The following is a 16,288-nucleotide window of genomic DNA, read 5'->3' as shown; positions in this document are numbered from 1 at the left end:
TAATATCTGTTAAATAAGTGACCTTTATGACTTGGGCCTCTGTCTGCCTCTCCATCCTCGTTTCTTGACATTTTTCCTTGTTGTGATCACTACTTTCTGATCAAGGTGTCCTTTTCTTTTTGCTTATAGGGCTCTTCTTCCTGTTTTTGTCTTGATAATTCCATTACCCTTCTGACTTCAGCCTAAATGTCATTTCCTCAGAAATACCTTCTTTGACCATAAAGTTATAAATTAGGTTATCTTTGTATACTCTCACAGCATCCATAGATACACTTAACATACATTTATTTGAATTAATATATTTTATATTTATATCTTCTCCTAGACCCCTTGGTGGAGTGGGGGTGAGAACTTTGTCTTGTTCACTTGTGTGTCCCAGCATCTAGTCCAGAACCTATTATGTGATAGATACTCAGTATCTGGTAAACAGATGATACTTTCTGTAATTTGTAGGTCTTAAGAAAATATTTTATGTGGTAAATCTTTGACTTAAATTATTTTAATATTTAAGGCAAAAATCTTTTCTTCATTAATTTCATGTGGGTATGGAGTATGTGTGTAATTGGTGCAATTTTGTGACATTTAAAAAATGATTTCTTGCCCTACCATTTACTTGTTACTTTATATTTTACTTTTTTAGAGAGAACGTGTACACTCCTGTGCCCACGGGGTTGGGGGAAGGTGGGGCAGAGAGAAAGGGAGAAAGAATATTAAGCAAGCTCCATGCTCAGCGTCGAGCCCAATGTGGGGCTTCATCTCACGACCCCTGAGATCATGACCTGAGCTGAAATTGAGAGTCAGATGCTTAACCAACTGAACCACCCATGTGGCCCTTCATGTTATTTAAATATGATCTTAACAAATTATTTAAAAACTTTTCTTCTTATGAATAGGCATTTAAATCAGCAGAAAAGAAAACAAAGCAAACCTTAAAAGAAGTCCAAACAGTTACCTCTATTCAGAAAGCAAGAAAAGTGTATTGGTAAGTGTTATACCTTTTAAAAATAGTTTTTAAAGATTTTATTTACTTATTTGAGAGAGAGAGCGTGAGAGACAGCATGAGCTGGGGGAGAGGCAGAGACTCCCTGATGAGCAGGGAGCTCCATGCAGTCAATGCCAGGACCCCAGGATCATGACCTGAGCTGAAGGCAGTTGCTTAACAGACTGAGCCACGCAGGAGCCCCTAGAAATAGTTTTTTGTTTTTATTAAAATTATACATGTACATTGTTTAGAAAATCCACACTTCTATAAAGCTTGTTACAAACACCAGTAGCCCTTAAATATTTTAGCCCTACTCTTATTGCCTTCTCTCCATAGAAACTATTTTTTAGCTCTTTTAGCTAATTACTTTTGGTATATACCTCCCTTTCTCTTACTAATATGTTTATATTGCTGCTGCTTAATTTTTTTATTTTATAATCTATTAATGACTTCCCACTGTGCAAGGTGAAGATTTTATTCTTTCCACTTGTGCTCCATTACACACATATATACCACTTAGCCTCTCAACAAAAGTATAGCATAATTTGTCACAGTTGATATTCAGCATTAATATTATATTAATATTTTAATTAGTTTCTTTTCCTTCCCTGCTTAGCTTTTTGTCTTCCCTAAAGGTGATAATTGTCATTTCATTTACCCTCCTCTTCCAAGTGCGTTCAGACACATTGGAATTCAATCAGTTTCATCTTGCAGAAGTCTCTCCTGAGCTTTTTGACCTACTTTGTTCTAGATCAGTTACTCTTAACATCTTAAGATCTCCTTTTATTCTTATCCCAGAAGTTCTTTTTACCCTCTCTGTGTTGGATTCTCTGTCCCTGGATCTCATACTTCCTTTTCCTTTCTCTGCTCTAGAGGCTGCATGAGAAGGTGTATATAAGATGTAAAGTTTTTGAGGTCCTCAATATATAAAAAATTATTTTTATATGTATTTTTACATTTTTTCCCTTATGCCTAATTGGCTGGCTGGGTATAGAATTCTAGTTTAAAAATCTTTTCTTCAGACTTTGAAAGTCATTGTTCATTGTATTAACTTTCAGATTTGATCTCCAAAAGTCTGATGTCATTTTGATAGTTTTTATTTTATTGAAAATTTGTTTCTGCCTTTCTCTAAACCTGTAGATCTGTGAGGATGTTTTAATCTATTATGCTGGATATTCTGTGAGTCTTTTTAATTTGGAAACCTGTAGTTCTGAGAAATTTTCTTATAAATATTTCTTAGCTCTCTGTGGATTGTGTTTTTCTTTTTGGTTTTCTTTTTTTCTTTTTCTTTTGGAAGTCTTATTTATTAAATATGAGACCCGTTGAATGGTCCTCCAGTTTTCTTGCATTTTCTGTTTTTCAGCTCTTTATGTTCTATATCCTGAGAGATTTCTTTATCTTGCAGTTCTTCCCCTGAATTTTTACATGTTTTATTCCTTGCTATCATGTTTTTAATTTTCATCTATTTTTGGTTTTTTATTAATTTCCTGTTCCACTTTCTTTATACTAAGAATAGTTTTGATGTATTAATTTTATTTAAAAGTATTCTTTTCTCGTAGGTCTTCTCTAAGGTTTTTGGGTTTTGATTCTGTTTTGTTTTATTTGTTGAGTTTGTCTTCAGTTTTTGTTTTTGTTTAATTTTTATTTATTTATGATAGTCACACAGGGAGAGAGAGAGAGGCAGAGACATAGGCGGAGGGAGAAGCAGGCTCCATGCACCGGGAGCCCGATGTGGGATTCGATCCCGGCTCTCCAGGATTGCACCCTGGGCCAAAGGCAGGCGCTAAACCGCTGCGCCACCTAGGGATCCCTGTCTTCAGTTTTTGTAAAAGACTTTTATTAATGTCTGATAATCCTGAATTGTCTGTTCTACGTTTTATTGTAGAGTATAAAATGATTATTGGAAGTTCTCTGTGGGTAGTTGGGCTTATAAAATGATGTACATGGGCCATTTTATATGGAACTATTAATGTCTTTAGCTTTTTGACTCTTCAGCTGGTCTCGTTCTTCAGGAAACATTTTTTTCCCCCTGCTTGGAAAGTGAAGACCTGGCTATAATTTTGGAAGCCCAGTGAGAATAATAGACTGGGGAGGCTTAGTATCCAGTAATTCATACATGTACTTTAATTGCCTTATTTTACATGTTACCTCTACTTATAACTGCTACTTTTCCCTTAACTTCTGGCCTTCTGTTAGGATGTGGAAGAGGGAGCAGCTTACTACTATGTTCAGAACTAAAAAGATCTAGGGAGGTAACTGCTTCTTGATCTGATTTTCGACCAGTTCTTCTGTTTTTAACCCCATCTTAAACTATTTCTAGCAGCATGTTGTGCTGCTATTTTAAGCTTTTTATGGGTTACACAGTGGAGATTGATTTGTTTCTTGGCTTTTTCCTTTGTCAGCCTAGATTTCAGCTTCTTGACTTCCTTCACTTGTCCATTGATTTTTCTATTTCTTAAAATGTTCTTGCATTTTTCTTCTTTCTTTTTCCTTTCTTTCTTTTCCTCACATTTCTGTTGAGGAGTAGGATTTTCATTCCTCATAATGTTCTTCATAGGTACTGGTCTCAATAAAACAGATTGGGAAGTGTTCCTTTATCAGTTGTTCGTGGGTATTTGACAAAATTCCACCTCTGAAGCTAACTAGTCTTGAAGTTTTCTTTATGGGCAACTTTTTCACTATACATTCAAATTCTTTAGTAGATACAAGGACAACTCAGATTGTCTAATTTTGGTTGATAGTATTTCCTAAGACTTTGTCTATTTCTAAAGTTTGGAATACTGGCATAAAGTTTTAATATTCCTCTTAACTTTTTAACACCCGTAACATCTTTAATATCCCCTCCCTTTTCATTTATGTATGTATGTATTTATTTATTTTAAAGATTTTATTTATTCATGAGAGACACGAGAGAGAGAGAGAGAGAGGCAGAAACATAGGCAGAGGGAGAAGCAGGCTCCCCACAGTGAGCCCCATGCGGGACTCAATCCCAGGACCCTGAGATCACAGCTTGAGCCAAAGACTCAACCATTGAGCCACCCAGGCTCCCCTCCCCTTTCATTTATGATAGTTGTCATTGTGCCATCTCTTTTTCTTGATGAGTCTGACCAGAGGATTTTCACTTGTGTTAATCTTTCAAGAACCAGTTTTGACTGTTGATCTCCTATGTTATGTATGTGCTATTTTATTTTCCTTTTTCTACTTTTCACCGAAATTCATTTGCATTTCCCTTTCTGATTTCTTAAGGTGGAAACTTAGTGCATTGATTTTTTTTTCTCCCAGCCTCTTTTCTTTTCTAATATGTATTTCAGGGAGTAAATTTCCTTCTAAGCCTGGCTTTAACTATATCTAAAAAGTTTTGTGGGACACCTGGGTGGCTCAGTGGTTGAACATCTACCTTCAGCTCAGGGTGTAATTCCAGGGTCTGGGATGAAGACCCACATCAGGTTCCTTGCAGGGAGCCTGTTCTCCCTCTGCCTATGTCTCTGCCTCTTTTTCTGTGACTCTCCTGAATAAATAAATAAAAATCCTTAAAAAATAAAAATAAAAAGTTTTATTATGTTGTAATTTCATTATCTTTCATGTGATTTCTTCACCTGTGTGTTATTTAGAATTGTGTTTATTAATTTCCAAACCTACGGAGCTTTTCTGGTTCCATTTTTGTCATTGATTTCTAACTTAATTTACATAATGTTCAGAGATGACATTCTGAGTTAACCTTTTAACATTTGTTATTGAAACTTCCATTATGGTCCAGCATATTTGTGGTCCACTTTATTTACAAATATTTCATATGTTGAAGAGAGTGCTGTTCTATAGTCATTGAGTGCATTTCTCTAAATATCAATTAGGTCAGATCTGTTAATCATGTTCAAATCTTTGGCATCTTTAATTTTTTTATATGATTATTTTCTCAATTACTGAGAGTTGTGTTAAGAATCACATAGTTGTAAAAAAAAAAAAAAAAAAAGAATCACATAGTTGTGCATTTGTTTCTCATTTTACTTCCACTAATTTTTGTCTTATTTATGAGGTGATAAAAATATAGACCTGTTATCTTTCTGTTGAATTGAGCCTTTTTATTAACTGGAATCATATGTTCTTTTAGCTTGTAATTTCTTTTTCCCTTCTATGTGAAGTATTAAAAAGTAAATCAACTTTCTTTTGGTTAGTGTTTGCATAATGTATCTTTTCCATCATTGTATTTCAATCTTTTTATATTCTTATATTTTAAAGGAGTATGTATATCATTTTCCAGTCTGACACCCTGCATTTTACATGGAGAATCGACTACATTTACATTTAACACGATTTCTGATATATTTGGGTTTAAATCTATCCATTTTACTATTTGCTTTCTATTTGTCGTATTTGTTCTTTACTCTTTTTTGCCTTTTTGCCTTTTGATTTTTTTTTTCCTGTTATTTATATGCTCCTTTACTAGGATGATTACAAAAGACATCCGTATGTTTCTCATTTTCTGTCCTTGTGGCTTTGTGTCATTTTAGAAACCTCTTTACCATCAATAGGAAATTGTTAAATAAGTATAGTACATCCATTCAGTATTGAAGACTTTTTTTTAAGATTGTATTTTTAAGTAATCTCTACACCCAAAGTAAGGTTCGAACCCACAACCCTGAGATCAAGAGTCACATGCTCCACCAACTGAGCCAACCAGGTGCCCCAAGAAGACATTTTTAAGTAAAAACAAAGCAATTTTCAGAATAGTGTGTGTTGTGTCTAAAAGAAAAGGTTTAGGATAGGCATTTTATTTTAGCTTTTGTATATGTAAAGAAACTTCAGAGAGGAATACACAGAAAGCTGAGAACAATGGATTCCTGTTTAGTAGTGGTAATGGGAAGTGAAAGGGGATTCAGGATCTCTGACTATACCTTTACATAATTTTAAAAATTTCTGAACCATGTATATGTATTAATAAAAAATCAGATTAGGAAACAGGAATAATTTTGGGAGATATCAAAGAGTTTAGTTTAATGCCTATGCTTGATTTGTCATTTTTAACCAGAAGTTTTTAAATTGTATATTTCATAAATATTATCTTGATAGTCATGTGTAATATAGGAAATATTTCTGTTCATCTCTATTTTATGTCTTTTTCTAAATGTCATAGTAATATACACTCTTTAGTTTTTATCATGATGGTACATATTACTCATGAAAACCCAAATTACTTTGTCCTTGAGAAAAGTTGTAACTTTATACTTCCAAAGGTAATTTTTGCTCTATAAAAAAAAAGTGTAAAGAATATCATATATGTAAACATTCAATTGAAAACAAAATGGGGAAACTTCTTTCTTATCAATAGCCCCAAAACGTAGCCAGTACCCTGCTGAAAGAAAGCTAAACTTAGGGACCATATGACATTTTATGCTTTTGCTTTGTGTAATTCATTGTTGTATTATCCTTGAATTTAAGAAGGATCTGTATGAGCGTGAGATAAGGAGAGAACATACTTTTCTTAATCATTGAATTTAGTTACTTCTAAAGAATATCCTAGGGCAATTTGTATTACAAGAGTTCAGTAAAATTCAATTTGATGCTTTAAGAAATTAAACCATCAGTTTGTCTTAATACATGCAGGTAGAATAGCTTCACTGGGTTTATTTGTTTGCAAAAGGATGTGAATTCAGGTGACTATAAAGGAAAAGAATATTAACTTTTTTTCTTTGAATTTGGTAGGTTTGAGAAATTTCTGTGGTTCATTAGCTCAGAGAACTATCTAATAATAGGTGGACGAGATCAACAACAAAATGAAATAATTGTGAAAAGATACTTGACAACAGGTAAGTAAGATTAAAATTTTAAAGAATTTTCTTATAAGTAATTGGATCGGTTATCTCAATATGACATATGGATTTTCATCTTATACTCCTTTGACAGTTTTAATTGGTAGAAAGAGTTTCATCTTGATGGTTTATGGTTTGTTGAATTTGTGCTTTGACGCTTAATTCTCATTTTAAGTGAACAGTCCTAAAGTAGTACTGTTGAACTAATCTGTGGTATTAGACTTTTGAGTCTCTGCTACATTAACAAAATAGCTTTCAATCTTCCAAAGTCATTGTACCTAAAATTTTAAAGGCTTAATTTTTTAGTGCTGCTGAAGTTTTAAACTTTTTTTTTTTTTTTTTTTTTTTTTTCACATTTAGAAATAGGACCTAAGCCCTTTGGTGTAAGACTTCTCATTTATTTTTGTTTGCTGATACCTCATTGTGGTTGAACCCTCAGTGTGGGTATCTGAAATCAATAGTCAGAGCTAATTTGAATCCGCTGAACATCCCAAACCAGGAAGGAAGCAACAGGTATCCAGTTATTACATGGTGCTCAGAGCTTGGTCTCCTGTCTTCTATAGCACTGTTTATTGTGAGCTGAGCCTTTCTTGGAGTAGTATGAGTTTTTCTCTTTTTTGAGTTTCAAACCCCATACAAACTGTCATGGCAAGCAGTGGCTGCTCATTTTACCTGTTAGGAATCATGTACTTTACTTTTCCCTTAAAAAAAGAGGAAAGATCTCACTTCTGCATTTTTTTGTTCATTAGGTTATTTTTTGGTATTACACACTTAGAATATAACTCGAAGCTCTCATTGTGGCTTACAAGCCTCTTGGCTTCTTTTCTAGCCTAATTTCTTAACAGTCTTCCCTTCTGACTGCTTCTCTTCATACATGTCAAACATCCCTGGTCCTCAGGACCTTTACATTTTCTAGGATGACTCCTCTGTTCCATGTGTCTTTCACCCTCCAGCAGAAAGGCCTAGACTGGCTTACATGGTAACTCAGCAAGTTTGAGAGAAAGAGAAGAAGCACACAGGACTATTAAGACCTAGACTGAGGGGATCCCTGGGTGGCGCAACTGGCACTTGGTCACAGCTGCTACGTTGTGGCCAAGGCAGGTCATGGTGCAGGCTCAGATTCAGTGGATGGGAAAATGACTCCACCTCTTGAAGAGAAGCTTCAGGCTCATAGAACAAAGAAGTGTGGATAACAAGGAAGAGAGGAACTGACCATTTTTGTAATCCACCATATTAGCATGGCTTTCTTATACAGAAGCCTGTAAGAGCTCTCCTAGGGGTAGAAAATGGACTTTCACTTATGCCTTCTTATACTCTTTGGATTTTGAACCCATAAAATCCATTAAAAAAAAGAAAGAAACATGGCTTAAAGCATTATTTCTCATTTGTCTTTAAGGGGACATTTATGTACATGCTGATCTTCATGGAGCTACTAGCTGTGTAATTAAGAATCCAACAGGTAATATATTTCTCTTTATTATTCAGAACTTTAATTCCTTAATTTAAAATATTTTTAGTATAAGATAAAAATTGTTAATAAAGGACAATTTATAATGATAAAAGGGTCAATTCATCAATAAGATATAACTATTATAAACATATATGCAACCAACAATAGAGCCCTAGAAGTAGCCATGAAACAAAATCTGATAGAATTGAAGGGAGAAATAGTTCAACAGTAATAATTCAAGACTTTGATACTTAACTTTTAATCATGGATAGAATAACTAGATACAAGATCAACAAGGAAATAGAAGATTCAAACAACACTGTAGATTAACTAGACCTAACACATATCACCGGTATCCTTCCCTAACAAAAATAGACTTACTCATTCTTCTCAAGTGCATCTGGTGTGTTTTCTAGGCTAGACCAGGTAATAGTTTATAAGACAAGTCTTAATAAATTTAAAGCTACTGAAATCACACAAAGTAAGCTTTCTGACCATAATGGAGTGCATTTAGAAACCACTAATAAATTTCAAAAATTAAAAAAAAAAAATCACAGATATATGGAAATGTTAAATGTTAAAGTGGCTTCTTTAACTGAAGAAGGAACTTTTCCCTGTGATAAAAATTAGATCTGTAGTCTATATCTGGAGCATTTATTAAATATCTTTGGAAGTCGCATTTGCTAAAGAGAAAAAGGATTGTGAGGGCATGCTATACATATAGTTGTATTGCGACAAATTAAATGACCTAGATGAGACAGGTTCATTCCTAGAAAGAAACAAACTACCAAAACTGACTCAAGGATAAATAGAAAATCGAAACAAACCTATAACAAGTAAAGAGATTGAAAGAGTAATAATAAAAAAACAACAAATCCAAAACAAAAAACTTGCTCACAAAGAAAATTCTAGGCCCAGATAGCTTCACTGGTGAATTCTACCAAACTTTTAAAGAAGATTGAACACAAATCCTTCACAAACTCTTCCAAAAAATAGAAGAGATGGGAAAACTTCCTAATTCATTCTATAAGGCCAGTTTTACTCTAATAACAAAACCAGACAAAGACATCACAAGAATTGAAAACTATAGACCAATATTACTTATGAATAGACACAAAAATCCTCCACAAAATATTAGAAAGCCAAATCCAGCAGTATATTAAAAGGATTGTACACCATGACAAAGTGGGATTTATCCCAGGAATGCAAGGTTAGTTTAATATATGAAAATTAATCAATATAATAGAGCGCATTAATAGAGTAAAGGACAAAAATCACATGATCATCTCAACTGACGCAGAAAAGGCCTTTGGCAAAAATCCAGCATCCATTTGTGATATAGAAGGGATCTTTCTCAATTTGGTAAAGAGCATTTATGAAAAACCCACAGCTGTTATCAAACTTAATAGTGAAAGACTGAAAACTTTCCCCTTAAAGTCAGGAACAAGATAAACATGTCTGTTGTCATTTCTTTTCAACCTTTTATGGAGGTTCTAAATAGGCCGTTAGGCAATAAAAAGAAATAAAATATATCTACATTGGTAAAGAACAAGTAAAACTATCTCCATTTGCAGGTGACTTGATCTTATATATTTAAAACCTCAAGAAACCCACCAAAAATTATTAGTTAATAAACAAGTTTAGAATGTTTGGGATACAAGGTCAACATATAAAAGTCAGTTGTATTTCTTTTTTTTTTTTTAATTTATTTGAGAGAGGGAGAGTGTGCACACACATGAGTGGGAGGAGGAGCAGAGTGAGAGAATCTTCAAGCAGAGTCCCTGCTGAGTACAGAGCTGAATGGAGGGCTTGATTTCACAACCCAGGAGATTATGATCTGAGCCAGAACCAAGAGTTAGATGCTTAACCAACTGAGACACATAGGTGCCTCAAGTCAACTGTATTTCTGTACACTCACAGTGAACAGTACTAATGTAAACTAATAAAACATTCATTTATAATAGCATTAAAAAGAATAAAATACTTAAATTTACCAAAAAGAAATGTAAGACCTATACTCCAAACAAAAAACATCACTGAAAGAAATTTTAAAAGACTTAAATAAATGGAAAGACTTTTAGTATTTATGGAAGTTTTAATGTTGTTCTAATGGCAGTACTTCCCATATTAATCTATAGGTTTGATGTAATTTCTCTCAAAATTCCAGATACTTTTTTTTTTTTTTTTTTTTTGCAGAGATGGATAAGTTGATCCTAAAACTCACACAGAAATGCAAAGGACCTATGTTGACCAAATCATTTTTAAAAATGAAGAACTAAACAAAAATAAAAATTTTTAAAAATGAAGAACAAAATTATAGGACTTATACTTCCTGATTTCAAAACCTACAAAGCAATAGTGATAAAGACAATGAAGTATTGTTATGAGGAGGGACAAATAGATCACTGAAGAGAATTGAGTTTCCTCTTTTATAGTCTGTTGACTTTGAACAAGTATATGAAAACCATTCAATGGGGATAGAATAATGTTATCAACAAATGGTGCTTGGACTACTAATATCCATGTACTAAAGAATAAAGTTAGACCCCTGCTTCACATCATTTATGAAAATTAACTCAAATGCATCAAAAACCTAAACTTAAAAACTAAAATTATAAAACTGTTAGAAGAAAATAAGGCATACATTTCATAATGAATCATGAAATCATTTCTTAGACATCAAAAGCATAAACAACCAAAGAAAAACAAGTAAATTGGACTTAACATTAAAAGCTTTTCTTCAAAGGACACTATCAAGAAAATGAAAAGACTACCCACAGAATGAGAGAAAATATTGGCAAATCATTTATCTGTTAAAAAACCAGTATCCAAAGAACTCTTAAGTCTGAACAATAGAAGGAAAAAAGACAAAAACAATTTAAAAATGACAAAGGGTTCAAATAGATGTTTCTCCAAAGATATAAGAATGGCTAATAAGCGCATGGTAAGATCTTCAGCATCATTCGTTAGGGAAATGCAAATAAAAATCACAATGAGATACAACTTCATACCCAATAGAATAGTTATAATGAAAAAATATACAAAACAAGTGTTGCTAAGAATGTAGAGATGGAACCCTTGTATACTGCTGGTAGAAATGGAAAATGATGCAGCTGCTATAGAATAAATAGAGTTTGGTGGTTCCTCAAAAAGTTGAACATAGAATTTACCATGTGACCTAGCAATTCCACTCCTAGGTTGGTTTTTGTTTTGTTTTAAGATTTTCTTTATTTATTCATGAGAGACATAGAGAGGCAAAGACACTAGCAGAGGGAGAATGGAATATCATTCAGTCTTAAAAAAGAGATGAAGTACAGATAATTGCTCTAACAAGTAAGAAGCCAGACACACATGATTTTGTTGATATGAAATTCCAAAGTAGGCAAATCCATAGAGACTGAGTATATTTGTGGTTATCAGGGGCTGGAAAAGTGGGGAATGACTATTAAAAGATACAGGATTTCTTTGAGGGATAAAAATGTTCCGGAGTTAGTGGTAATGGTTATATAGCTTTATGAATATACTAAAAACCACTGGATTATATACTTTAAATAGGTGAATTTTATGGTGTGTAAATTATATATCCCAATTAAAAGATATTTGAAATCTAACTATAGAGGGTCATCTGGGTAGCTCAGCGGTTGAGCATCATCTGCCTTCGGCTCAGGTTGTAATCCCGGGGTCTGGGATCAAGTCCTGCATCGGGCTCCTCATGGGAAGCCTGCTTCTCCCTGTGTCTTTCATGAATAAATAAATAAAATGTTTTTAAAAAAGGGAAATCTAACTGTAGGGATATATTATTAATGTGCTTTTCATTTTGACAATTTAGGTGATCTTTAGTAATTCTGGAAGTCTTCAAACTTTGAATAGATTTCTCTAAACTATTCTTTCTGGAATGAAGTTAGAGTTATTGATGTAATAAGTGAGAGGGTCTTTCTTCTCTGACTTATTCACTTAGACTATTTAGAAGCCTGCTTTGTAAATATATTATTGTTGTTGGTTTATTTTTTTTATCTAATTTTATTTTAATGCTAGTATGGCTAACATACAGTGTTATGTAGGTTTCAGGTGTACAATTAGTGATTCAACAGTTCTGTGTATTATTCAGTGCTCATTAACATAAGTGTACTCTTATCCTCTTCACCTATTTCACCCGTCCCTATACCCAACTCCCCTCTGGTAACCATGTTTGTTCTCTATAGTTAAGAGTCTGTTTTGGGTTTGTCTCCCTTTTTTCCTTTGTTCGTTTGTCTCTTAAATTCCATGTCTGAGTAAAATCATATGGTATTTGTATTTCTCTGGCTTATTTTGCTTAGCATTATATTTTCTAGATCCATCCATGTTCTTGCAAATGGCAAGATTTCACTTTTTCGTAACTGAATAATATTCCATTATGTATATACACATGACATCTTTGTCCATTCATCTATTGATGGACACTTGGGCTGCTTCCATAATTTGACTATTATAAATAATGCTACAAGAAACCTGGGGGGCATATATCCTTCTGAATTAGTGTTTTCATTTTCTTTGGGTAAATACCTAGTGGTATGATTACTAGTTCATAGGTTAGTTTTATTTTTAGTTTTTTTGAGGGACCTCCCTACTGTTTCCCACAGTAGCTGTACTAGTTTGCATTCCCACCAACAATGCGGAGGAGTTCTTTTTCTCCACATCCTCACCAACACTTATTTCTTGTGGTTTTGATTTTAGCCATTCTAACAGGTGTGAGTGGTACTTCATTGTGGTTTGGTTTACATTTCCCTGATGGTGAATGATGTTGTAAACACATTGTTAATAAAAAAAAATAGTAACTGGGCAGCCCAGGTGGTTCAGTGGTTTAGCACCGCCTTCAGCCCAGGGCCTGATCCTGGAGACCCAGGATCGAGTCCCACGTCAGGCTCCCTGCATGGAGCCTGCTTCTCCCTATGCCTGTGTCTCTGCCTCTCTCTCTCTCTCTGTTTCTCATGAATAAATAAATAAAAAATCTTTTAAAAAATAAAATTAAAAATAATAAAATTAAAAAATAGTAACTATGTAATACTGAAATTAAAATGTATCAGTGTTCAAATTGTAAGAGGATCAGATCTGTCATGCTGCATGTGATTTTCATATCTTGCTCTGTAGGAAGTCTGTACTTAGGTACTGAAGCATTGTAATGTTTTCACAGGCGAACCCATTCCCCCTCGGACCTTGACAGAAGCAGGCACAATGGCACTTTGCTACAGTGCTGCTTGGGATGCACGAGTCATCACCAGTGCTTGGTGGGTGTACCATCATCAGGTAATAAGGGCTGTCGTCCTTTTTCTTAATTTATTAAGAGCTGTTGTGTACTGGGTACCTGGGTGGCTTAGTAGGTTAAGCGTCTGACTCTTGATCTCTGCACAGATCTCAGAGTTGTGGGTTCAGGCCCCACATTGGGCTCCCAAAAAATAAGAAATAGAAGAGCTATTGTGTACAAAATTTTGAGGATATAGATGTGAACAAGGCAAAGTACCTACTTTGATTGAGCTAACATTTTGATGGTGGAGAAAAATACCTTCTGGTAACAAGCACTGTAAAATTTTTTCTTTAAAGCAGAGTAGGCAGTAGAGAGTGATAGGGGCTACTATTTTGAATGAAGTATCACAAGAGGCCTTTCTAGGAAGGTAAGATTTGAGCAGATACCTAAATGAAGAGAGCGAATAATTCATGCAGTTACACAAGATGACCTGACCAGTGTTCCAATTATGACTGGCATACTGAAAAGATCTTTCTCCTCTTCATCTTTGTTGGAATTTTCTGATCTCTCTTTAACCCTTCCTGGAAAATAGCTATATCCGGTGTTTTTTTTATTCACTTGGTTTTAGTAATTATCCTTCTTTGTGGTTAATGCTATTTTACTTGATGACAATTCACTCCACACTTCAGTCCTTTTACAAGGCCCTAAAGCTATGCAGCAAGATAAAGAATTCAATACATTATCCTCCCTTAGGTTCATTTTACATCTATTTATATGCATTATTTTCTGCTGTGCTGTGATAATGTATTTTCAGGAAATTAATATCATTTCTGAGATTATATTTTTTGCCTCAGTACTATTATAAATGTGGTTTTAATTCTTTTATTGAATAGGTTTTTTAAGAGTGAAATTAGTGTGCTTTTACTCCATCCAGTAACTATAACAAAGGTACTCTCAGATTTGGGAGTTTCACAGATAACATAAAATATTAAATATTTCACAGATAACATTAAATATTAATATTTGGCAATTATCTTATTTTGCCAAATTAGAATATATTTTTAAAAATCTACTGTCTTCTTTATTTTCTAAAATGGAAGATTATTTACTGCCCCCAAAAATAGTATCTCAGGAAAGGATTTTATTTAATAGATATAGTTTTAGAAAATATAGCTTTATGATATAAGCTTATTAAACTACCCTTCTTTTTCTCATTACATCTCAAACCAGAGGAAACGTGTGGACAAATCCTGACTCTAATCCATTGCATTTGAAAACTTTTGGTGTAGTGTATCCATTATTTCTTTTGTTACTGCCAAAGGTATACCTGCCTTTGAAAAGATATTTCAGCATTGAGAATTTCTACTAAATTACAAACTTTTTAAGAGACAGTGCTGTTTATTTGAATATGATTTGACTTTCTTAAATGAAAATAACATATTTCTTAAGACAGTAGTATAATGTGGTGTTGTATTCTTCAGGTGTCTAAAACAGCACCAACTGGAGAATATTTGACAACAGGAAGCTTCATGATAAGAGGTAACGGCTTGTTGGTAAATTATGGAGACATTACTAATATTTTCAAGAATGGAAGCTATTCTGATTTCATATATGAAATAAGGAATCTTTTGCACTTCTGTGGCAAATTTATCATTTGTCATGTCTTCTCCATATGTATTTTTCTTGATGAGAATGTTCTTTCACATACAGTTATAAGGGTAAGAATGTATAGCATGACCTTTTTTCTAAAAATAGATTATAGTCAGGGCTTGATTAACCTAAAGATGAGAGCAAATATTCATATTTTTGCTTGTTTAATTCCTGTTCCTATACATAGTGCCAAATTCTGTGAATGGGAAATGTTCCTTCATTACAGAGAAATGACAAAATAATATAACCACTGGTGTCAGATAATTTACAAGCATAAAATGGAAAAAATGAATTTTTAACATTTCTGTTTATTATCTTTTATAGGAAAAAAGAATTTCCTTCCTCCCTCATATCTAATGATGGGGTTTAGTTTCCTCTTTAAGGTATTCTTCAGCTTCTTTGTTATTTTTTTCTGATTTTCATTAGTCTTCTCTAAAGTTCCATCAGTGAAAAAGAACTATTTCCATAGGTAGACGAGTCTTGCGTTTGGAGACATCGGGGTGAACGAAAAGTCAGAGTGCAGGATGAAGACATGGAAACACTGGCAAGTTGCACAAGTGAACTCATATCGGAAGAAATGGAACAACTAGGTAGTTTACAGATTTTAATAAAGTAGCTTATAGTGTTTCCTTTTGTCTAGTTTATCTTCTAAATTTTTTAAAGATTTTTTTTATTATTTATTCATGATAGTCATAGAGAGAGGAGAGAGAGGCAGAGACACACAGGCAGAGGGAGAAGCGGGCTCCGTGCCGGGAGCCTGATGTGGGACTCGATCCCGGGACTCTGGGATCGCGCCCTGGGCCAAAGCAAAGGCAGGCGCTAAACCGCTGAGCCACCCAGGGATCCCCTATCTTCTAAATTTTTAAAAGATTGTATCTACTTTGGGGTAATTGAAATTTGAAAACAACACTTGCTGTCAGTTTTACTGAATATTGTTTTCGGAAGTGTCAAATGAATTATAAAGTACTTAATTGGATCTGTAACTAATGTACTATATAAGCATATATAGTAAAACCTTGGTATTTAATGGGTCAAATGTAAATGTGTTCAGCAGAAATAGACTCAGGTTTTTACAAATCAGCATTTAATTTTAGATTTAAGAATTAGAAGTGATACAAAGATGAGTTTATAACAAGTGTAATTTCTCATATGAGAATTTTCCTTGATTTAATAATATA

At 33.7% G+C, this 16,288-nt stretch overlaps 1 protein-coding gene across 2 annotated transcripts in view; it reads left to right on the top strand.

Moving 5' to 3' along the window:
- NEMF (nuclear export mediator factor) overlaps nucleotides 1-16,288 on the top strand; it is a 46,200-nt gene that overhangs the window by 20,473 nt on the left and 9,439 nt on the right. For both annotated transcript variants that reach the window (XM_072838489.1, XM_072838488.1), the window contains exons 16-22: nucleotides 894-982; nucleotides 6,683-6,786; nucleotides 8,186-8,248; nucleotides 13,410-13,522; nucleotides 14,942-14,999; nucleotides 15,435-15,493; nucleotides 15,580-15,700. In XM_072838489.1, coding sequence (XP_072694590.1) covers nucleotides 894-982; nucleotides 6,683-6,786; nucleotides 8,186-8,248; nucleotides 13,410-13,522; nucleotides 14,942-14,999; nucleotides 15,435-15,493; nucleotides 15,580-15,700 — 607 coding nt within the window. The remainder of the gene's footprint in view (nucleotides 1-893; nucleotides 983-6,682; nucleotides 6,787-8,185; nucleotides 8,249-13,409; nucleotides 13,523-14,941; nucleotides 15,000-15,434; nucleotides 15,494-15,579; nucleotides 15,701-16,288) is intronic.

Source organism: Canis lupus, chromosome 9 (assembly GCF_048164855.1).
Source record: "Canis lupus baileyi chromosome 9, mCanLup2.hap1, whole genome shotgun sequence".
Lineage (NCBI taxonomy): Eukaryota > Metazoa > Chordata > Mammalia > Carnivora > Canidae > Canis > Canis lupus.
This window is presented reverse-complemented; position numbering and strand designations above follow the sequence as displayed.